Raw genomic sequence first — 23,963 nt, 5'->3', positions numbered from 1 at the left:
CCGCACAATTCCATGTGCGGTCCATGCTTTTCTCAGTTATGCAGGTGAAGGACTGCAATCGCACAATTCAGTCTGCGACTGTACTTTAGATTATGCGGCCGCATTTTTCCTTTTGCGACTGTACTTTTAGCAAGGCTTCACACTTGGTCGTTTTGCACATTCTTTGAACTTTTTGAATTTGTCAGTACGACCATGTTTTGTGGCCACACAAATTGTGTGCGGTCCATACTTTTTCAAACATCCTTTGAGCTTCAGGTACCAGATTTGTGGCCGTATAGGTAATTCTGCAGTCCGCACTTTCTTCCGCGGACCGCACTTTTGGCTTGCTGCACTCCTTCTTATTTTATAAGCCGGAGCATTCTTTTTTGAGTTAGATTTCTTCGTTGAGGTCCAATTCTCCAACATTCCTACAATTTGTACAATTTTATTAGTTTTGGGAAGAAAATCAACACTTTGGACTAAAAATAAAGCAAGAAGGTACTATTAAAGTGATTAAAACCCACACTTATTAACTCCCCCAAACTCAAGTCTTTGCTTGTACTCAAGCAAATAGATTAGTTCTCACCTCCTCAAAGTGAAAGGTCATTTTAAAGAGTCAATTATAAGCCATTCATACTCAGTTGGGACCAATAATTACCCACAATACTCATGCATTTTCAACAAGGTGACAAATCACATATTATGTACATATAGCTCTAATGTGACACTTAAGCTTCAAGAATTAACTTCACTTATCAAGGACTCTTGCTCTATCATGTTGATCATGGTGGACTCCAAACTCTTTCTCTTATACCTTCCATTTGCCAAGCTCACTTCAAGAGTTAGCACTCAATTTTCAGATCAATGAAAGGTCACTCTTCTCTCACAAAAGAATATCATAAGTAAGGCTTCAAGTATCATAGGCTTGTCCCTCATGTATATCACCACTAATGTAAGCTCACTCAGCTCAAAATAAAGTAGGACTTCTTTCAGATTGTAATGAAGGCTTTTGGATTAGGGTAAGATACCATATGGAATAAGTGGTTACACCCTTCCTTAAACATTCCGCATTTTCATTTCTTGGATCACATTTACCAACTCTTAGAGGAATTTCCTTTTTTTTTGAGGCTAGAGAGACTTGACATCACTCTTTCTTATTCATTTCATTCTTTTTCTCCCTTGATGCTCATACTAGAGATAGTTGCCTCTTTTTTTATTTCATTAACCTTCATTTTTATTCTCTTTTTGGCATTTTCTTTTTGTTCTTTTCTATTCTTGCCTTCTCTTTTTATATAGATACTTTCTTTTCTCTTTTTGGTGCCTTGATACCTCTTTCAAGTTCCTCAACTCTCCCCCTAAACTTATGCCTTAATCTACTTATTTCATAAAAGTGTCAAGGAAGGTCCGAGTGCCAAAAGAGGATTACAACAAAATGGGTAAAGGCTTGTAGCATTGTTACCAATTAAGAAAGGCTAAAGGCTCAAAGGGGGTTGACTAGGGATAACAAGCATTGGGTGGTAATAAAAAGCTCGAACAGATTAAGGAATGCCTACAATCATCGTCCAAACCAAGAAAACTTAGGTTTTCGCCTTGAAGCATATTTGGGGCAAGTTCTAGACCATTTATACAAATACTTGGACTAGCAACTAGACCATAAAAGATAGAGTCTAAATTCTACAACAATCACAATCAAGTTAAAGATCACTATGATCCAATTAATCACTCAATGATTATCAAAGTCAACTCAAGAGTCTCAAAGTCACTAACTAAAGCTATTTTCTTTCAAAAACCTTGTTTCAAACTATAAACGCAGTTAAGTGTGTTGGTGCCAAATGAAGCATGAATAACTCTAATTAGAGAATGACTTGATTATGGCTTTTATTCATTACTACTACTATTATTATTATTATTACCTAAACACAAAACAGACTTATTCTTCCTTTGGAAGAGTCATCCGGTTCACACAAAAGACTACCTTTGGAAAGAAACATGTCATTAAGAAAACCAAATGCTTATTATTCATACTACTACGAAAAACATGAAAACTACTAACATAAAAAGAAGCTACTAACAAAACAAAAATCGAAGTAAGTAATTGAAGAAGCTAATGAAAGCAATAACACTAAAGATAGATAAAATAAAAAGAAAAAGAATCATCCAATTATTACGGTCTAAATTTATCCAAATGTGTTAAATGTATCAAATAAACTCCACCCCCTTCCCCGAATAAAAGTAAGCATTATCCCCAACGCTTAACAAAATAAGAGTGAAAGGAGCAAGGGCGAAGAAACTCCCTAAGCATCCTTGGACATCTCAGTGTCCCAACAACATCAACTCTTGTTAGCTCAACCAACTGTATATCATCATCATCATCATCATCATATTTGGGAGTGGCAAATATCACGCGCACTGCGTCAGCAGTGTCGGCGGCAAGGCATGGCTCCTTAGACTGGCCAGTTGGAGCACCCTGGGTAGATGGATCTTGGGCGGACTGGTCTGGGTCAAGCAACATATCAAATGGTAAATCTCTAGCTGTATCTAGCCGAGTCACCTCAGCTCGGAGATTGTCTATAGTTGACAGAGATTGTCTATAGCTATAGCTAAAATATCTCTAAATCCCCAATGGATGGAGCAGAAGATAGTGGCGGAGGCATAGCTGTTGCACTGGTAAAGGGCTAAGCTTATGTAGATGGAGTATCAGTCATGTCAGAAACTACCACTATCGGCTCATCAGACTGGCCTGTAGTAGTAGAAGACTGAGCACTCTTCTTTGGGTTGGTCAGATCCTGTAGTGAGTACCACTCAAATGGCTTCTTTGGCTTCACCTTTGTATCAAATGGCTTAGGCTATACCTTTGTATTAGTGAGGTACTCTGTAATAGTGTTCGGGTAGGGGTAAGTCGTGTTAGTCTACTACGCTACCAAAGAGATATTGGTCGATATCAAGGCACCCACATTGATCGGGTACCCGGCCATGATAGGAGCCACTAGAACAACACGTGGAACATGCAAGTTGTTCTCATTCTGGCATGAGTCAAGCCTGCTACACATAAAGGTCTGCCAACATGTTGCCTCAAAGCTCAATGTACTCGTAGATCAGAGGGAGGACCCGCAGGATTTCATAGATCAGCTTCACAGGATCTTTCGTGTTATGCATGCCACGGAGAAAGAGGCAGTTGAGCTAGCAGCTTTTCGACTCCGAGATATAGCCATCCTTTGGTATGAGGGATGGGAGAGGTCCAGGGGACGTGATACACCTCCAGCTATTTGGGAGAATTTTTCAGATGCTTTCCTTGACCAGTACTTACCGCGGGAGATCCGACAGGCTCGAGTCGATCAGTTTCTAGCCCTCAAGCAGGGTAATATGAGTGTTCGAGAGTATAGTCTCCGTTTTGACTCATTGGCCAGATATGCACCATCCATAGTTTCTACTATGCGGGACAGGATTCACAGGTTTATAGCAGGGTTAGCCCCAGAGTTAACCGAGGCATGTGCCACCGCTGCATTGCAGGATAGTATGGATATCTCCCGGATTCAGGCATTCGCCCAGAATATAGAAAGGGGTAGGCGTCGGCAGCAGGGTACAGAGAGGGCTGAGCAAGGGCAACGTAAGAGGATGAGATTTCCCAGGTCTCAGGAGCAATCTCAGGGTAGTTATAGGACCCAGTACTTCGGACGGCCACCTAGGCCTCCGCCACCTCAGTTACAGGGTTACGGGTATGACCGCTATACTCAGTCAGGACCAGGTGAGAGCTCACGGGCGTCGGGTTTGCAGCGACAACGAGGTTCTGCGCAGACATGGTCATTTCCTCCGCGGTGTGACATCTGTGGTAGAGGACACTTGGGTCAATGCCGAGCAGGTTCTGATGCTTGTTATACATGTGGGCGTCCGGGGCATATGATGCGAGATTGCCCAAATAGAGATTCTGGGGGAATGGCACAACCAGCGAGTTCAGCAACAGGATCGTCTATGTCCGTGCATCCTTCAAGGCGTGAGTCTCAGTCTTCGGCTGGTAGAGGTCGAGGCAGAGGTAGAGGTTCCAGTTCAAGTGGTAATCAGAACCGTATCTATGCTTTAGCGGGTCGACAGGACCAGGAGTCTTCACCAGACGTTGTGACAGGTATATTAACCATTTGCTCTCACGATGCTTATGCTTTGATAGACCCAGGATCTACTTTATCGTATATTACCCCATTTGTCGCGAGGAAGTTTGGTATAGTGCCTGAAATACTAAGTGATCCTTTTGCGGTATCTACACCGGTCGGAGAATCGATTATTGCTAGACGGGTTTACCGAGGTTGTACGGTGACAATTTGTAGTCGTCAGACCTCAGCTGACCTAGTTGAGCTAGAGATGATGGACTTTGATGCTATCATGGGCATGGACTGGTTGGCAGCTTGCTATGCCACAGTTGATTGCCGAGCAAAGGTAGCCAAATTTCATTTTCCGGGTGAGCCAGTCCTTGAATGGGTAGGTAATACACCAACACCCAGAGGTAGGTTTATTTCCTATCTGAAGGCGAGGAAAATGATCGCAAAAGGGTGCATTTATCATATTGTGCGAGTTAGAGATGCAGATGCTGAGATACCTACACTTCAGTCTATTCCCATAGTCAAAGAGTATGCAGATGTGTTTCCAGATGAGCTTCCAGGTATTCCTCCAGAGCGAGAGATTGATTTTAGCATCGATTTGCTTCCAGGAACTCAACCAATATCCGTCCCTCCGTATAGAATGGCACCTGCCGAATTGAAGGAGTTGAAGGAGCAGTTAAAAGATTTGCTGGAGAAAGGTTACATTAGGCCCAGTACCTCACCTTGGGGTGCACCGGTACTATTTGTGCGGAAGAAAGACGGCTCGCTGAGGATGTGTATCGATTATAGGCAGTTGAACAAGGTAACTATTAAGAATAAGTATCCACTTCCAAGGATCGATGACTTGTTTGATCAGTTGCAGGGAGCTAGATGCTTTTCCAAGATTGATTTGAGGTCGGGGTACCACCAGGTCAGAGTTCGGGAAAAAGATATTCCGAAGACAGCCTTCAGGACCCGATATGGCCACTTCGAGTTCCTTGTCATGTCCTTCGGGTTGACTAATGCACCCGCTGTATTTATGGACTTGATGAATAGCCTATTCCGGCCATTTTTAGATCTGTTCGTGATAGTATTTATTGATGATATTCTGGTTTATTCCCGTTCAGAGGATGAGCATGCGGACCACCTGCGAGCGGTACTCCAAACCCTCCGTGATCGTAAGTTGTATGCTAAGTTTTCTAAATGTGAGTTCTGGTTGAAGTCTGTAGCATTCTTGGGGCATATTGTATCAGATGAAGGGATAAAGGTGGACACTCAGAAGATTGAGGCCGTGAAATCTTGGCCTAGACCTACCACTCCGACAGAGGTTCGTAGCTTTCTAGGCTTAGCAGGATACTATCGGAGGTTCGTAGAGGGTTTTTCTTCCCTTTCGGCACCATTGACGAAGTTGACACAGAAAGAAACTAAGTTTCAATGGACAGAGGCTTGTGAGCGGAGTTTCCAAGAGCTTAAGAACAAGTTGACCTCAGCTCCAGTTCTAACACTTCCAGAGGGTCTAGAGGGTTATGCCGTGTATTGTGATGCATCAGGTGTCGGGTTAGGATGTGTCCTGATGCAACATGGGAAGGTAATTGCATATGCTTCAAGGCAGTTGAGGAAGCACGAGAGGAATTATCCGACCCACGACCTCGAGTTAGCTGCGGTTGTCCATGCACTTAAGATATGGCGGCATTATTTATATGGTGTTCATGTTGATATATTTACTGATCATAAAAGCCTACAATATATTTTCAAGCAGAAAGAGTTGAATTTGCGACAGAGGCGATGGCTTGAGTTATTGAAAGATTACGATGTTAACATTCTCTACCATCCAGGGAAAGCTAATGTTGTAGCAGATGCCTTAAGTCGCCGATCTATGGGTAGCTTAGCACATGTAGAGCCCGAGAAAAGACAATTAGCTAGAGATATTCATCAATTGGCTTCGTTGGGGGTTCGGTTAGTAGATTCTGAGGATGGTGGAGTTGTAATCCAAAACACTGCAAAATCATCCCTCATAGCTGAAGTCAAGGAAAGGCAGTACGAGGACCCAGAGTTGGTCGAGTTGAGAGAGCGAGTTCCGCAGCAGAAGAAGCCATTGTTAGAGCTCAAGGGAGATGGGGTTCTCAGATACAAGGGTCGTTTGTGTGTTCCAGATGTAGCAGGGCTACGAGACAGGATTATGTCAGAGGCACATTATTCATGGTATTCCATCCACCCTGGATCGACGAAGATGTATCATGACATTAAGGATATGTACTGGTGGAATGATATGAAGAAGAACATTGCTGAGTTTGTCGCCCAATGTACTAGTTGCCAGCAAGTGAAGGTAGAACACCAGAAGCCCGGAGGGCTAATGCAGACTATAGAGATCCCGACATGGAAATGGGAGGCGATAAACATGGACTTTATCATGGGTTTACCTCGTTCTAATCGTAAGTTCGATTCCATATGGGTGATAGTCGATAGGCTCACGAAATCAGCTCACTTCCTACCGGTCAGATCTACATATACAGCAGAAGATTATGCAAAGTTATATATTAAGGAGATAGTGCGGCTACACGGAGTACCAGTTTCTATTATATCTGACCGTGGGGCTCAGTTTACAGCACATTTTTGGAGGTCATTTCAGAGAGGTCTAGGGACTCAGGTGAATCTCAGCACAGCTTTTCATCCACAGACTGATGGACAAGCCGAGCGCACAATTCAGACGCTCGAGGATATGTTACGAGTATGTGTGTTGGATTTTAAAAGAAGTTGGGATGAACATCTACCTCTTATCGAGTTTGCATATAATAACAGTTACCACTCCAGTATCCAGATGGCTCCGTACGAGGCTTTGTATGGGCGTAAGTGCAGATCTCCTATAGGGTGGTTTGATGTTGGAGAATCTGGGTTACATGGGCCAGACCTGGTTCAGCAGGCCATAGAGAAAGTAAAGGTTATCCGGGAGCGACTGTTGACAGCTCAGAGTCGTCAGAAGTCATATTTTGACGTGCGGCGACGAGACTTAGAGTTCAGGATTAATGACTGGGTATTCTTAAAGGTATCACCTATGAAGGGCGTGATGAGGTTTGGCAAGAAAGGAAAGCTTAGCCCACGGTATATTGGGCCTTATAGGATCATTCGGAGAGTGGGCCAACTAGCTTATGAGTTAGAGTTGCCCTCAGAATTGGAGTCTGTCCATCCGGTTTTTCACGTATCTATGCTACGGAAGTGCATTGGCGATCCTACCCGAGTGGTGCCCACGGATGATGTACAGATTACAGAGGACTTGTCATACGAGGAAATTCCAGTTGCCATCCTAGACCGACAAATCCGCAATCTACGAAATAAGGAGGTAGCTTCCGTAAAGGTTTTATGGAGGAGCAAGAATGTAGAAGAGATGACGTGGGAATCGGAGGAAGAAATGAAGTCTAAATACCCCCACCTATTTCAAAATGAAGATATGGTTCGAGATGGGACGCTACAACATAGCTCTATGTAGGCTAGCAGGTCATCAGGTAAGCTTTTATTTTTCACTTTCAATATTTATGATTTACGGTCGGTGAGGCAAATTGCTGCTATTTATAAAGATTGGCCATGTGTGGCATGCATAGTATGTTTCTGGCTACGTGCAGGTTGGTTTTAACCTAGTGTACGAAGGATACTCTGGAAAAAGTTTCCAAAGTCTCCAAGAGTAAACATTCGAGGACGAATGTTCCCAAGGGAGGAGTGATGTTACACCCTATATTTTCGTATGTAAAAATGCGTCGTAAGCAAACTAATGTAGGACAAAAAAATGAGATAATATTTAAAAGTATATAAAGTAAGTTAATCATGTTACCTCTGAGGTTACAAATATTGAAGATCATGAACAACAAGTACAAAGAGGGTTGGACAGTTCAGAAGCTAAAGCAATTAAATAAAACAATGTTTCATCGAAAGTCGACAAGTTGGGAATGTTATAACATGTACCTTTGGGGTGAGACTAGGGTGATTAATATGATAAAGAGATTATGTTATGATTTATATTAGTCATATTACATCCGTGTGTTATGTTTTTAAGTCAAGCGAGTTGTGGAACAAAAGTCGATGAAAGTCATCACAAGTTACATTCATAAGTTTTACTGAAACTTTGGGTCAAATGTAACTGCAATTTTCTCCCAATATACTTAGAGTTATGGTGTGTTCCACCCATCTAATTAAAGATCTATGAGTCTGTTTTCCAACGCATTAAACCATTTATCAATACAACATCGGAGTAGAGAGATATGTGCATTTTTGCGATACTGCGCAAGCTGCTAGGTGACAAGTAGGTGTGTCACCTACTTGCTTAAATGAAAGCCCAAAAATGGGCCATTTCGGGTCGTCCAAAGAGGCCTTTTAAGGGCCTATTTTCTTCATATATTAGACTTAAAATAGAGCATAATAACCAGACATAAGCTCTGCAAAGAATCCTCCCAAAAATTTCCCACAAACCCTAATTGATTTTCTCTCCCTTTCAAGTTCCAATTGGAGGTAAAACTTAGAGTTTGAAGAACCAAGATAGGAGCTGAGTTATCCAACAAATAAGGTGAGTTTACTGCTCTCTTTCATCCATTTTTTCTTCTGTAAATTCATGGTAAGTCGTTCTATACTTGTAAGAACTCACGGGATGGTGATCGGAAGCCGTGAGTTCGAGTTATTCACTTGTAGCGGACTGTTTTGTGGACTGTTTTGTGTTGCTGTTGGGCTGCGTGTTTTATTACTATTTTGTGGAGTTTTGGAGGAGGAAGGGGGTTTATAAACACCATATAAATGTAGGGTGGTTGGCTGGTCGTTCGTCATAACATTTTCGGGTCGTTTGACACTACTACGGTGGTCGTTTTGTGTACGAAGAGATTGGGGTGTGTTGGGCTGTTTTGTAGTATTTGATGGTGTATATAGGGCTGGAAAATGATGTATATATGTTGTTATTGTTCTGTCCTTGTATTGTTGGTGTTATCTTGAAGTTGGAGGAAGGGCATATTATAAGGGAGATGCTGCCCGTTTTAATACAAAATAGGTTTGTCGTTCGTTGTGCGATAGTTGTACCTTTCGTAACTTAACGATAGTATTATTATCATTCTTGTAGATTAAGGTGCGAAGAGGTGAGTTCAACTTGGTGATTGAAAAGATTGTGATAAGGTATGTTAAGGCTAAGCCTTCCTTCATTTTGGCATGATCTCGTAGCTACATGTGTTAGTAATGAGACAAAAGAGAAGTTCATATTCATGAATTTATTCACACTATTCTAGTCTCATAAGTTACAATAGTATTCCTTATCGAGACTCTATATTCAATTTTAGTATTGTCTTCTTCCAGTCAAGAGAGCAGCAAGCCTATATATACAGTATTACAGTATTTTCATTACCATCGAGCTATAATCGATGGGCAGGCCCCTATTGGGCAACCTCTGATCAGATGGAAAGTTATATACCGAGCCTACTGTGGCCGAGCGCCTATGAGCGAGCCCAGCATGGTCGAGATACATAGCCTAGTATGGCCGAGCGCCTATAAGCGAGCCTACTATGGCAGAGCAGTTATATATACCGAGCCTTATAAGGCCGTACAATTATTTTACTTACTATATTGAAGGAGTTGAGTCAGTATCAGCAGGTAAGTATATCTCCAGATCATCTTTGACTCCCAGTTAATTTCAGTTATCATATTATCAGTTCAGTTTCATATTTCAGTTATTTTATTGCCTTACATACTCGGTACATTATTTCGTACTGACGTCCCTTTTTTGGGGGCGCTGCATTTCATGCGTGCAGGTTCAGACAGACAGACGGGTAGACCTCCTCAGTAGGTGTTTTCCGAGTTCCGCCTGATCGGTAAGCTCCACGTCTTTCGGAGTTGCCAGGACTAGAGTTTTGTGTACATCTTATGTATATCTGTATATATGTTATGGGTAGGTCGGGGCCCTGTTCCGATCACAGTACATCTATCAGTAGAGGCTTGTAGGCATATCCTGTTGGTTAGTGCAGTATGTTGGGTTTGTATAAATTGGTGGTTTGTCAGCTGTAGTAGCTATGACGGCCTTGTCGGCCTAGCTTTATATTGATATTTAGTTAGTGCTAGTTTCCATTCAGTTTTATATTTTGCTTCGCAAATTGTCTTGCAAGGTGGCCCCATGGCCAAAGTATGACATTATGTGTTCAGAGTCCCTTAGTCGCAATTTGGTACGCCAGGTTAGGTGAGGCACGGGGTGCTTGTCTCGCTCCTAGGTTCGGGGCGTGACAAACTTGGTATCAGAGCAGTTCTGTCCTAGGGAGTCTACAAGCCGTGTCTAGTAGGGTCTTGTTTATAGATGTGTTGTGCACCACATTATATAAGCAAGGAACTACAGGGCATTTAGGAGTTGGTTACACTTCTTTGAAATCTAAATCGTGCTATAGAACTGAGTTATAGGAAATTTGAATTAAACTTATGTGTTGGTGTTTGCATGCACAGATGACGGTGACTAGGAAGACTACGGCTAGCCAGAGGAGAGATACAGTAGTAGGTGAGGGGACCAACAGGGTACCCCCAGTAGATGGGGCCCAGTCTGAAGCTCAAGGGGAGACCCCTACTCAGCCATTACCGGCTCCTCCACCAACTACGGAGATTCCTAGGGAAACCGCACATCCAGTTCCCCCTCCACTTCCATCAGATCAGGACTTAAGGAGTGCGGTGCATTTGTTGACACAGTTGGTAGCTACCCAGCAACATGCTAGGGCATCAGCTAGTGCAGGAACTTCTGAGGGGTCTGGGAGTTCAAGGGTCCGAGAGTTTATTGCTTTGAGTCCCCCAGAGTTCACGGGGACAGATCAGAGGGAGGACCCGCAGGATTTCATAGATCAGCTTCACAGGATCTTTCGTGTTATGCATGCCACGGAGAAAGAGGCAGTTGAGCTAGCAGCTTTTCGACTCCGAGATATAGCCATCCTTTGGTATGAGGGATGGGAGAGGTCCAGGGGACGTGATACACCTCCAGCTATTTGGGAGAATTTTTCAGATGCTTTCCTTGACCAGTACTTACCGCGGGAGATCCGACAGGCTCGAGTCGATCAGTTTCTAGCCCTCAAGCAGGGTAATATGAGTGTTCGAGAGTATAGTCTCCGTTTTGACTCATTGGCCAGATATGCACCATCCATAGTTTCTACTATGCGGGACAGGATTCACAGGTTTATAGCAGGGTTAGCCCCAGAGTTAACCGAGGCATGTGCCACCGCTGCATTGCAGGATAGTATGGATATCTCCCGGATTCAGGCATTCGCCCAGAATATAGAAAGGGGTAGGCGTCGGCAGCAGGGTACAGAGAGGGCTGAGCAAGGGCAACGTAAGAGGATGAGATTTCCCAGGTCTCAGGAGCAATCTCAGGGTAGTTATAGGACCCAGTACTTCGGACGGCCACCTAGGCCTCCGCCACCTCAGTTACAGGGTTACGGGTATGACCGCTATACTCAGTCAGGACCAGGTGAGAGCTCACGGGCGTCGGGTTTGCAGCGACAACGAGGTTCTGCGCAGACATGGTCATTTCCTCCGCGGTGTGACATCTGTGGTAGAGGACACTTGGGTCAATGCCGAGCAGGTTCTGATGCTTGTTATACATGTGGGCGTCCGGGGCATATGATGCGAGATTGCCCAAATAGAGATTCTGGGGGAATGGCACAACCAGCGAGTTCAGCAACAGGATCGTCTATGTCCGTGCATCCTTCAAGGCGTGAGTCTCAGTCTTCGGCTGGTAGAGGTCGAGGCAGAGGTAGAGGTTCCAGTTCAAGTGGTAATCAGAACCGTATCTATGCTTTAGCGGGTCGACAGGACCAGGAGTCTTCACCAGACGTTGTGACAGGTATATTAACCATTTGCTCTCACGATGCTTATGCTTTGATAGACCCAGGATCTACTTTATCGTATATTACCCCATTTGTCGCGAGGAAGTTTGGTATAGTGCCTGAAATACTAAGTGATCCTTTTGCGGTATCTACACCGGTCGGAGAATCGATTATTGCTAGACGGGTTTACCGAGGTTGTACGGTGACAATTTGTAGTCGTCAGACCTCAGCTGACCTAGTTGAGCTAGAGATGATGGACTTTGATGCTATCATGGGCATGGACTGGTTGGCAGCTTGCTATGCCACAGTTGATTGCCGAGCAAAGGTAGCCAAATTTCATTTTCCGGGTGAGCCAGTCCTTGAATGGGTAGGTAATACACCAACACCCAGAGGTAGGTTTATTTCCTATCTGAAGGCGAGGAAAATGATCGCAAAAGGGTGCATTTATCATATTGTGCGAGTTAGAGATGCAGATGCTGAGATACCTACACTTCAGTCTATTCCCATAGTCAAAGAGTATGCAGATGTGTTTCCAGATGAGCTTCCAGGTATTCCTCCAGAGCGAGAGATTGATTTTAGCATCGATTTGCTTCCAGGAACTCAACCAATATCCGTCCCTCCGTATAGAATGGCACCTGCCGAATTGAAGGAGTTGAAGGAGCAGTTAAAAGATTTGCTGGAGAAAGGTTACATTAGGCCCAGTACCTCACCTTGGGGTGCACCGGTACTATTTGTGCGGAAGAAAGACGGCTCGCTGAGGATGTGTATCGATTATAGGCAGTTGAACAAGGTAACTATTAAGAATAAGTATCCACTTCCAAGGATCGATGACTTGTTTGATCAGTTGCAGGGAGCTAGATGCTTTTCCAAGATTGATTTGAGGTCGGGGTACCACCAGGTCAGAGTTCGGGAAAAAGATATTCCGAAGACAGCCTTCAGGACCCGATATGGCCACTTCGAGTTCCTTGTCATGTCCTTCGGGTTGACTAATGCACCCGCTGTATTTATGGACTTGATGAATAGCCTATTCCGGCCATTTTTAGATCTGTTCGTGATAGTATTTATTGATGATATTCTGGTTTATTCCCGTTCAGAGGATGAGCATGCGGACCACCTGCGAGCGGTACTCCAAACCCTCCGTGATCGTAAGTTGTATGCTAAGTTTTCTAAATGTGAGTTCTGGTTGAAGTCTGTAGCATTCTTGGGGCATATTGTATCAGATGAAGGGATAAAGGTGGACACTCAGAAGATTGAGGCCGTGAAATCTTGGCCTAGACCTACCACTCCGACAGAGGTTCGTAGCTTTCTAGGCTTAGCAGGATACTATCGGAGGTTCGTAGAGGGTTTTTCTTCCCTTTCGGCACCATTGACGAAGTTGACACAGAAAGAAACTAAGTTTCAATGGACAGAGGCTTGTGAGCGGAGTTTCCAAGAGCTTAAGAACAAGTTGACCTCAGCTCCAGTTCTAACACTTCCAGAGGGTCTAGAGGGTTATGCCGTGTATTGTGATGCATCAGGTGTCGGGTTAGGATGTGTCCTGATGCAACATGGGAAGGTAATTGCATATGCTTCAAGGCAGTTGAGGAAGCACGAGAGGAATTATCCGACCCACGACCTCGAGTTAGCTGCGGTTGTCCATGCACTTAAGATATGGCGGCATTATTTATATGGTGTTCATGTTGATATATTTACTGATCATAAAAGCCTACAATATATTTTCAAGCAGAAAGAGTTGAATTTGCGACAGAGGCGATGGCTTGAGTTATTGAAAGATTACGATGTTAACATTCTCTACCATCCAGGGAAAGCTAATGTTGTAGCAGATGCCTTAAGTCGCCGATCTATGGGTAGCTTAGCACATGTAGAGCCCGAGAAAAGACAATTAGCTAGAGATATTCATCAATTGGCTTCGTTGGGGGTTCGGTTAGTAGATTCTGAGGATGGTGGAGTTGTAATCCAAAACACTGCAAAATCATCCCTCATAGCTGAAGTCAAGGAAAGGCAGTACGAGGACCCAGAGTTGGTCGAGTTGAGAGAGCGAGTTCCGCAGCAGAAGAAGCCATTGTTAGAGCTCAAGGGAGATGGGGTTCTCAGATACAAGGGTCGTTTGTGTGTTCCAGATGTAGCAGGGCTACGAGACAGGATTATGTCAGAGGCACATTATTCATGGTATTCCATCCACCCTGGATCGACGAAGATGTATCATGACATTAAGGATATGTACTGGTGGAATGATATGAAGAAGAACATTGCTGAGTTTGTCGCCCAATGTACTAGTTGCCAGCAAGTGAAGGTAGAACACCAGAAGCCCGGAGGGCTAATGCAGACTATAGAGATCCCGACATGGAAATGGGAGGCGATAAACATGGACTTTATCATGGGTTTACCTCGTTCTAATCGTAAGTTCGATTCCATATGGGTGATAGTCGATAGGCTCACGAAATCAGCTCACTTCCTACCGGTCAGATCTACATATACAGCAGAAGATTATGCAAAGTTATATATTAAGGAGATAGTGCGGCTACACGGAGTACCAGTTTCTATTATATCTGACCGTGGGGCTCAGTTTACAGCACATTTTTGGAGGTCATTTCAGAGAGGTCTAGGGACTCAGGTGAATCTCAGCACAGCTTTTCATCCACAGACTGATGGACAAGCCGAGCGCACAATTCAGACGCTCGAGGATATGTTACGAGTATGTGTGTTGGATTTTAAAAGAAGTTGGGATGAACATCTACCTCTTATCGAGTTTGCATATAATAACAGTTACCACTCCAGTATCCAGATGGCTCCGTACGAGGCTTTGTATGGGCGTAAGTGCAGATCTCCTATAGGGTGGTTTGATGTTGGAGAATCTGGGTTACATGGGCCAGACCTGGTTCAGCAGGCCATAGAGAAAGTAAAGGTTATCCGGGAGCGACTGTTGACAGCTCAGAGTCGTCAGAAGTCATATTTTGACGTGCGGCGACGAGACTTAGAGTTCAGGATTAATGACTGGGTATTCTTAAAGGTATCACCTATGAAGGGCATGATGAGGTTTGGCAAGAAAGGAAAGCTTAGCCCACGGTATATTGGGCCTTATAGGATCATTCGGAGAGTGGGCCAACTAGCTTATGAGTTAGAGTTGCCCTCAGAATTGGAGTCTGTCCATCCGGTTTTTCACGTATCTATGCTACGGAAGTGCATTGGCGATCCTACCCGAGTGGTGCCCACGGATGATGTACAGATTACAGAGGACTTGTCATACGAGGAAATTCCAGTTGCCATCCTAGACCGACAAATCCGCAATCTACGAAATAAGGAGGTAGCTTCCGTAAAGGTTTTATGGAGGAGCAAGAATGTAGAAGAGATGACGTGGGAATCGGAGGAAGAAATGAAGTCTAAATACCCCCACCTATTTCAAAATGAAGATATGGTTCGAGATGGGACGCTACAACATAGCTCTATGTAGGCTAGCAGGTCATCAGGTAAGCTTTTATTTTTCACTTTCAATATTTATGATTTACGGTCGGTGAGGCAAATTGCTGCTATTTATAAAGATTGGCCATGTGTGGCATGCATAGTATGTTTCTGGCTACGTGCAGGTTGGTTTTAACCTAGTGTACGAAGGATACTCTGGAAAAAGTTTCCAAAGTCTCCAAGAGTAAACATTCGAGGACGAATGTTCCCAAGGGAGGAGTGATGTTACACCCTATATTTTCGTATGTAAAAATGCGTCGTAAGCAAACTAATGTAGGACAAAAAAATGAGATAATATTTAAAAGTATATAAAGTAAGTTAATCATGTTACCTCTGAGGTTACAAATATTGAAGATCATGAACAACAAGTACAAAGAGGGTTGGACAGTTCAGAAGCTAAAGCAATTAAATAAAACAATGTTTCATCGAAAGTCGACAAGTTGGGAATGTTATAACATGTACCTTTGGGGTGAGACTAGGGTGATTAACATGATAAAGAGATTATGTTATGATTTATATTAGTCATATTACATCCGTGTGTTATGTTTTTAAGTCAAGCGAGTTGTGGAACAAAAGTCGATGAAAGTCATCACAAGTTACATTCATAAGTTTTACTGAAACTTTGGGTCAAATGTAACTGCAATTTTCTCCCAATATACTTAGAGTTATGGTGTGTTCCACCCATCTAATTAAAGATCTATGAGTCTATTTTCCAACGCATTAAACCATTTGTCAATACGACATCGGAGTAGAGAGATATGTGCATTTTTGCGATACTGTGCAAGCTGCTAGGTGACAAGTAGGTGTGTCACCTACTTGCTTAAATGAAAGCCCAAAAATGGGCCATTTCGGGTCGTCCAAAGAGGCCTTTTAAGGGCCTATTTTCTTCATATATTAGACTTAAAATAGAGCATAATAACCAGACATAAGCTCTGCAAAGAATCCTCCCAAAAATTTCCCACAAACCCTAATTGATTTTCTCTCCCTTTCAAGTTCCAATTGGAGGTAAAACTTAGAGTTTGAAGAACCAAGATAGGAGCTGAGTTATCCAACAAATAAGGTGAGTTTACTGCTCTCTTTCATCCATTTTTTCTTCTGTAAATTCATGGTAAGTCGTTCTATACTTGTAAGAACTCACGGGATGGTGATCGGAAGCCGTGAGTTCGAGTTATTCACTTGTAGCGGACTGTTTTGTGGACTGTTTTGTGTTGCTGTTGGGCTGCGTGTTTTATTACTATTTTGTGGAGTTTTGGAGGAGGAAGGGGGTTTATAAACACCATATAAATGTAGGGTGGTTGGCTGGTCGTTCGTCATAACATTTTCGGGTCGTTTGACACTACTACGGTGGTCGTTTTGTGTACGAAGAGATTGGGGTGTGTTGGGCTATTTTGTAGTATTTGATGGTGTATATAGGGCTGGAAAATGATGTATATATGTTGTTATTGTTCTGTCCTTGTATTGTTGGTGTTATCTTGAAGTTGGAGGAAGGGCATATTATAGGGGAGATGCTGCCCGTTTTAATACAAAATAGGTTTGTCGTTCGTTGTGCGATAGTTGTACCTTTCGTAACTTAACGATAGTATTATTATCATTCTTGTAGATTAAGGTGCGAAGAGGTGAGTTCAACTTGGTGATTGAAAAGATTGTGATAAGGTATGTTAAGGCTAAGCCTTCCTTCATTTTGGCATGATCTCGTAGCTACATGTGTTAGTAATGAGACAAAAAGAGAAGTTCATATTCATGAATTTATTCACACTATTCTAGTCTCATAAGTTACAATAGTATTCCTTATCGAGACTCTATATTCAATTTTAGTATTGTCTTCTTCCAGTCAAGAGAGCAGCAAGCCTATATATACAGTATTACAGTATTTTCATTACCATCGAGCTATAATCGATGGGCAGGCCCCTATTGGGCAACCTCTGATCAGATGGAAAGTTATATACCGAGCCTACTGTGGCCGAGCGCCTATGAGCGAGCCCAGCATGGTCGAGATACATAGCCTAGTATGGCCGAGCGCCTATAAGCGAGCCTACTATGGCAGAGCAGTTATATATACCGAGCCTTATAAGGCCGTACAATTATTTTACTTACTATATTGAAGGAGTTGAGTCAGTATCAGCAGGTAAGTATATCTCCAGATCATCTTTGACTCCCAGTTAATTTCAGTTATCATATTATCAGTTCAGTTTCAGATTTCAGTTATTTTATTGCCTTACATACTCGGTACATTATTTCGTACTGACGTCCCTTTTTTGGGGGCGCTGCATTTCATGCGTGCAGGTTCAGACAGACAGACGGGTAGACCTCCTCAGTAGGTGTTTTCCGAGTTCCGCCTGATCGGTAAGCTCCACGTCTTTCGGAGTTGCCAGGACTAGAGTTTTGTGTACATCTTATGTATATCTGTATATATGTTATGGGTAGGTCGGGGCCCTGTTCCGATCACAGTACATCTATCAGTAGAGGCTTGTAGGCATATCCTGTTGGTTAGTGCAGTATGTTGGGTTTGTATAAATTGGTGGTTTGTCAGCTGTAGTAGCTATGACGGCCTTGTCGGCCTAGCTTTATATTGATATTTAGTTAGTGCTAGTTTCCATTCAGTTTTATATTTTGCTTCGCAAATTGTCTTGCAAGGTGGCCCCATGGCCAAAGTATGACATTATGTGTTCAGAGTCCCTTAGTCGCAATTTGGTACGCCAGGTTAGGTGAGGCACGGGGTGCTTGTCTCGCTCCTAGGTTCGGGGCGTGACAAACTTGGTATCAGAGCAGTTCTGTCCTAGGGAGTCTACAAGCCGTGTCTAGTAGGGTCTTGTTTATAGATGTGTTGTGCACCACATTATATAAGCTCCCTGTTCTTGTTGTGGACTTCTTTCGAATAGTCTTGGGCACACTGAGAGACAAGGCATCTCTGCCTCGACCCCTAGAAGAGTCTCCTCTACCCTTGACAGTTTTGTCGCGGCCTTGTGATCGAACCATTGTCTGTATCAAAACAAAGAGGATTGTTAGTTGCACGTCATCATTCAACACATCTAGGACTTATGTAATTAAGGGAAAATGGTATGGACATAGAAGGGTATCAACATGATGACATGCTTGCAGAATATGGGATATGCGGTCCACTCACTAGTAATGCTGAAGTCCGCACAATTATAGTGTGGCCGCAAAAATCACTTGCCTTCACCAGTTGCCAAAAACAACCAAACTTCGGACCGCACAAATTCAAGTGCAGTCTCAAAATTCAAAATTAACGATTAGTCATGTTTTTTTCACTTTAGATTTTTGCAATTACTTGTACAAATCGATATGGCAACCTGGTATACACATCAAATCTAGTTAACCCAATCCATTTTAGTATGTATCAATGACTATCCAACACAGATCTATCCCACATGGACACATGGATGAACTTTAATAACAAATGGCCTAAAAAGAAACAAAAAAAGAAATTCAAAAATTAAACTAACACAAAATATTAACATGAGGTGAAGCATGCCATATGAAGTGAGTGTATTAGGTGTGTGTGGTTGACAGTGAAAACCTCTCAGTAAAGCTTGTAGAGCAACAATGATTCTATGGTGGGTGAAAAGTGTAAAATGAAAGAAGAACTCTTATTTATACTATGACTTTTTGAAAGAGAAAAGGACTGAGTGCGGCAGCACAATTCTAAGTGTGGTCCGCACTCCTTCACCTGGGCAGCAATGGTCTTTGTCACTTGTGTGGTTCACATAATTTTGAGTGCGGTCGCATAATTCCTCTCGCGGCCGCAGAATAGCCCCACATTTACAGGTTCAAACTTCAGAGAGTTTGCAATTTAGCATTTTGTCGAGCTTCCAGAATTGCGGTCCGCATGTGAAATGTGCGGCCACACAAGTTCTTCTGCTGTGGCATAATTAATTATGTGGCCGCACAATTAAAATGTGCGGTCTGCATTTCCTTCAACACTTAGCCATTGTTTTTGTCCACCCTTCTTCTATGTAACACTCAACTCTGTAGCACACTTCAAATCAAGTTAGAAACAACAAATAACATTTAACTACAAAAGAAAAAGGAAAAGAACTTGGGTTGACCCCCAAGAAGCGCCTAATTTAACGTCGCGGCATGGCGCGATATCAAATCACCCTCAAATGTAGTAAATGACCGCCACCACGTGGCTCTCTCCAACTTTACCCAACTAGTGCTTCACCCGGTGACCATTGACTCGGAATACTTCATTGTTCTTGTTATTCAAATCCAACGCTCTGAAAGATGTCACACCAACAATTTCAAACAGACCACTCCACTTGGATTTAGCTTCCTGGGAAACACCATCAATCTTGAGTTAAACAGTAATAAAAGATCACCCACCTTTTGTTCCAAATGTATTTGTTATGAAGATATTTCATTTTTTCTTTGTACACAGACGAACTCTCATATGCATGGTTCCAGAACTCATCCAATTCATTTAAGTGTGCAACCCGCAAGTTAACGGCTACATCTCAATCAAGATTCAATTTCTTTAAAGCCTCCATTGCCTTGTGCTCTAGTTCCACGGGAAGATAACAATCTTTCCCGAGCACTAACCGGTATGGAGACATTTCGATAGGTGTTTTGTAAGCCATCCGGTAAGCCCATAATGCACCACTAAGCTTCTTGGACCAATCCGCCCGATTAACATTCACCGTTTTAGACAAAATACTCTTTATCTTCCGGTTGTAGACTTCCACTTGACCATTAGCTTATGGATGATGGGAAGTCTTGACCTTGTGAGTAACACCATACTTGCTAAGTAAAGTATCAATCCTTGTTGCAAAAATGAGACCCCCCATCGCTTATGATTGCACGTGGAGTACCAAATCTTGTAAAAATATTCTTCTTCAATAAAGCCACTACACTTATCGCCTCATTGTTGGGTAAGGCGATGACCTCAACCCATTTGGACACATAATCCACCACGACCAAGATGTAAGTGTTTTCATAAGAACTCACAAAATAGCCCATAAAGTCAATGGCCCAAAAAGTCAATGCCCCAAACATCAAAAATATCAATCTCCAAGATGGTTGTGAGAGGCATCTAATTTTTCTTTGAAATTCCACCAGCCCAATGAATTCATCACATCTTTTCACTAAGTCACTTACATCCTTGTAAAGAGTAGTCCAATAGAAATCACAACTAAGAAACTTTGTCGTCGTTCTTGCTCCACCATGATGACCACCATATGACGAAGAATAACAAGTACTAAGAATATCACCCTGCTCTTCTTCCGGTACACACCTTCTTACCACCCTATCCGTACAAATCCAAAAAAGGTATGGCTCATCCCAATAATAATTTTGACAATCTCTTTTGAGCTTCTTCCTTTAGTTTGAAGAGAACTCATCTGGAATGATTCCACTCACAAGAAAATTTGCCAAGTCCACAAACCATGGCACCTCTTTCATTAAAATTGCCAAAAGTTGGTCATCGGGGACAGAATCATTGATTTCAAGGCCATCATGTGGCTTCCCCTCCTCCTCTAAACGAGACAAGTGGTCTGCCACTTGACTTTCACTACCTTTTCTATCTTGAATATCAATATCAAATTCTTACAATAAGAGTATCCATCTCAACCGGGCTTTAGAATCCTTTTTTGTCATAATATAGCGAATCGTCGCATGATCCGTGTGGACAATAATATTTGCACCCATCAAGTACAAGCAAAACTTCTCAATTGCAAACACAATAGCAATGAGCTCTTTCTCCGTAACGGTGTAATTGACTTGGGAACTATTTATGATCTTACTAGCATAGTAAACCAGATGAAAAACTTTGTTAATACGTTCCCCAAAACAGCCCTAACCGCTACATCACTTGCATCACACATGAATTCAAAAGGCAAACTCCAATTTAGAGCGGTAATGATAAGAGTAGTTGTTAACTTGAGCTTCAATAGTTCAAAATCCCTCATACAATCGTCATTGAAATGGAACTTGTCATCCTTGTCAAGGAGCTTACACAATGGGTTCACCACTTTAGAGAAATCTTTAATAAAGTGCCAGTAGAAACCCGCATGGCCAAGGAAACTCCTCACACCCTTTACCAAAGTTGGGGGTGGAAGCTTAGAAATCACCTCAATCTTTGCCTTGTCAACTTCAATTCCATTAATTGAGATTTTATGGCCAAGGGGAATTCCTTCCTCAACTATGAAATGACATTTCTCCCAATTGAGCATCAAATTGGTCTCTTCACATCTAGCTAACACTTTGTCCAAATTAGCAAGACAATCATCAAAAGAATCCCTAAACACCGAGAAGTCATCCATGAAAACTTCAAGGTAGTCCTCCACCATGTCCGTGAAAACCATCCTCTTGAAAGCAAAAGTACCATAGGGACATGTAAATGTTGTTTTCTCTTGATCTTTCGGAGCGATGAGAATTTGGTTGTAGCCTTAGTACCTATCAAGAAAATAATAGAAAGCTCGGCCAGCTAATCTACTAGCATTTGGCCTAAGAAAGGAAGTGGAAAGTGATCCTTCCTTGTAATTTTGTTGAGTTTACGATAATCCATACAAACCCTCCAACCGGTCATCGTTCTTGTATGTATCAACTCATTTTTATCATTGGTAACCACCGTCATGTCCCCTTCTTTGGGACACATTGAACCGGAGAGGTCCATGAACTATCGGATATGGGTTAGACAACCCCGACATCCAACCACTTGGTAATCTACTTCTTGACAACTTCTTGCATAGCCTCATTGAGTCTTCTTTGATGTTCAATGGATGGTTTAGCACCATCCTCCAACTTGATCTTACGCACGCAAAGGCGAGGCTTATACCCCGAATTTTCGCCAAAGTCTACCCAATACCTTTCTTTCTCTTTTGCAATACCGCCAATGTGGAATCAACCTGCACGTTAGTCAAACAAGAGGAAAGAATAACCGGTAAAGTAGAAAGGTCCAAGAAATTCATACCGAAGGTGTGGAAGCAATGGCTTTAACTCCAAAGTAGGTGGCTCTTCAATAGAAGGATTTGTAGGAGGAGTACTCTTATTCTCAAGATCCAAAGATAATTTCCGGGGTGCATAGTTGTATGACCTCATTCCTTGAAACCATTCCATGAAACCATTCATCTTGTCATCATCAAAGTTGAGCAAAACGGCTTTCAACATATCACCAATGTTGATTGTAGTACTTGTATTATCAACAATAACATTGGTCACCAAATTCACAAAAGAACACACCTCATTGCTATTTGGTTGCCGCATAGACTTACACACATGGAATACCACTTTTTTATCACCAACCCGGAAAGTGAGTTCTCCGGCTTCTACATCACAAATAGCCTTACCCGTAGCAAGGAAAAGTCTCCCAAGAATGATAGGCACTTCATAATCAACCTCACAATCTAGAATAACAAAGTCCACCAGAAGAATGAACTTATCAATACGGATCAAAACATCTTCAATCACAGCCAACGACCTCTCCATGGTACGATCAACCGTTTGCAACCTCATAGAAGAGGGTCTTGGTTGCCCAATTTCCAAAGTTTTGAAAATCAAACATGGAATCAAATTGATACTCGCCCCAAGATCACAAAGAGTTTTAGCAAACTCGGCACTCCCAATTGTACAAGGAATCGTGAAAGCACTGGAATTGTCTAACTTAGGAGTTATGGAATGAACAATTGCACTTAGTTGATGAGCGACCTTGAGAGTTTCAAAATTTATTGAGCGCTTCTTGGTAGGTCTTTCATAAACTTTGCATAACCGAGATTTTATTCCAAAGCTTATACCAATGACACATTAATCGAAAGACTCTTCATCATTTGAATGAACTTCTTGAATTTATTCTCACCATTTTGCTTGGCAAGTCTTTGAGGGTAGGGAGGTGGAGGCTTAGGCAATGGTTCCCTAACCTTTTGCACTACCGGTTCTGATATATCAATGAGGTGCTCCCTAGACGGGTTCACCTCCTCTTGAGTCTTTTCAAAACTATCATTAATATCAATTCGAACCTCATCATTTGCTTGAACAACAATATTTGGGATCTCTTTCTTTTGTACTACTTGGTCATCATCTACAAGTTGTCTTTCACTTAAGGTGGGTGCATTCCTGCCTCTTTCACTTCTTCTGATAACCGCCATAGCATGTCCCGTATTGTCACCACCCTTTGGGTTCACCATCATGTCACTTGGTAGTGCACCCTTAGGACTAGAATTTAGAGCTTGAGAGATTTTCTCCATTTGAACTTCTAGATTATGAATTGATGTGTTGTGTGAGGCAAATTGGGCATATGAATCAGCATTCTTTTCCATTATTTGCTTAAACATATTCTCAATACGACCCATATCATTGTTTGAAGATCTCGAACCATAGGAAGGATAAGGAGGTGGGTTGTTCGGTTGTTGATACATTGGGTGTCTTTGAAAACCCGACCCCCGATCTCCTTGATTGTGTCCCCAACCACCTTGATTATTTACTCCCCAATTTCCTTTATTGTTTCTACTCCAATTTCCTTGATTGTTGTTATTATGCAAATTTTCTTGATTGTTAGAACTCCAATTGCCTTGGTTATTTTGCGGTCGTCATTGTTGTTGATTTGAGCCTTGGAATTTATTTCTTTTCCCTTAAAAATTGTTCACATATTGTACTTCCTCTTATTGCTCATGATAAGAATTATCTT

At 42.5% G+C, this 23,963-nt stretch overlaps 1 protein-coding gene across 1 annotated transcript; it reads right to left on the bottom strand.

Annotated features, from left to right (window-relative positions):
• Positions 1–2,218: 2,218 nt before the first annotated feature.
• On the bottom strand, positions 2,219–23,628 carry LOC138908003 (uncharacterized). Its single transcript, XM_070198633.1, has 8 exons — positions 23,074–23,628; positions 22,254–22,987; positions 21,121–21,532; positions 20,986–21,079; positions 20,727–20,865; positions 20,441–20,588; positions 19,517–19,619; positions 2,219–2,547 (listed from the first exon to the last, which is right to left on the bottom strand). Exons 1-8 carry the CDS (start codon positions 23,626–23,628, stop codon positions 2,219–2,221), a joined length of 2,514 nt encoding a protein of 837 aa, XP_070054734.1.
• Between the last annotated feature and the right edge of the window lie 335 nt (positions 23,629–23,963).

The sequence above is a fragment of the Nicotiana tomentosiformis genome, chromosome 3 (genome assembly GCF_000390325.3).
Source record: "Nicotiana tomentosiformis chromosome 3, ASM39032v3, whole genome shotgun sequence".
In the NCBI taxonomy this organism is placed as follows: Eukaryota; Viridiplantae; Streptophyta; class Magnoliopsida; order Solanales; family Solanaceae; genus Nicotiana; species Nicotiana tomentosiformis.
Note: the sequence above shows the minus strand (reverse complement) of the source record. Positions and strands in the feature narration are given on the sequence as shown.

What these genes read in the sequence shown, in the direction of transcription:
- LOC138908003 (XM_070198633.1), bottom strand. Translation starts at nt 23,628, where the DNA reads ATGGGTCGTATTGAGAATATGTTTAAGCAAATAATGGAAAAGAATGCT. An exon ending in GTTTTGCTTGTACTTGATGG is followed by an intron (nt 20,866 to 20,985) that starts GTGCAAATATTA and finishes TTGATATTCAAG; the next exon opens with ATAGAAAAGGTAGTGAAAGT. An exon ending in TTAATGAAAGAGGTGCCATG is followed by an intron (nt 20,589 to 20,726) that starts GTTTGTGGACTT and finishes TTGTACGGATAG; the next exon opens with GGTGGTAAGAAGGTGTGTAC.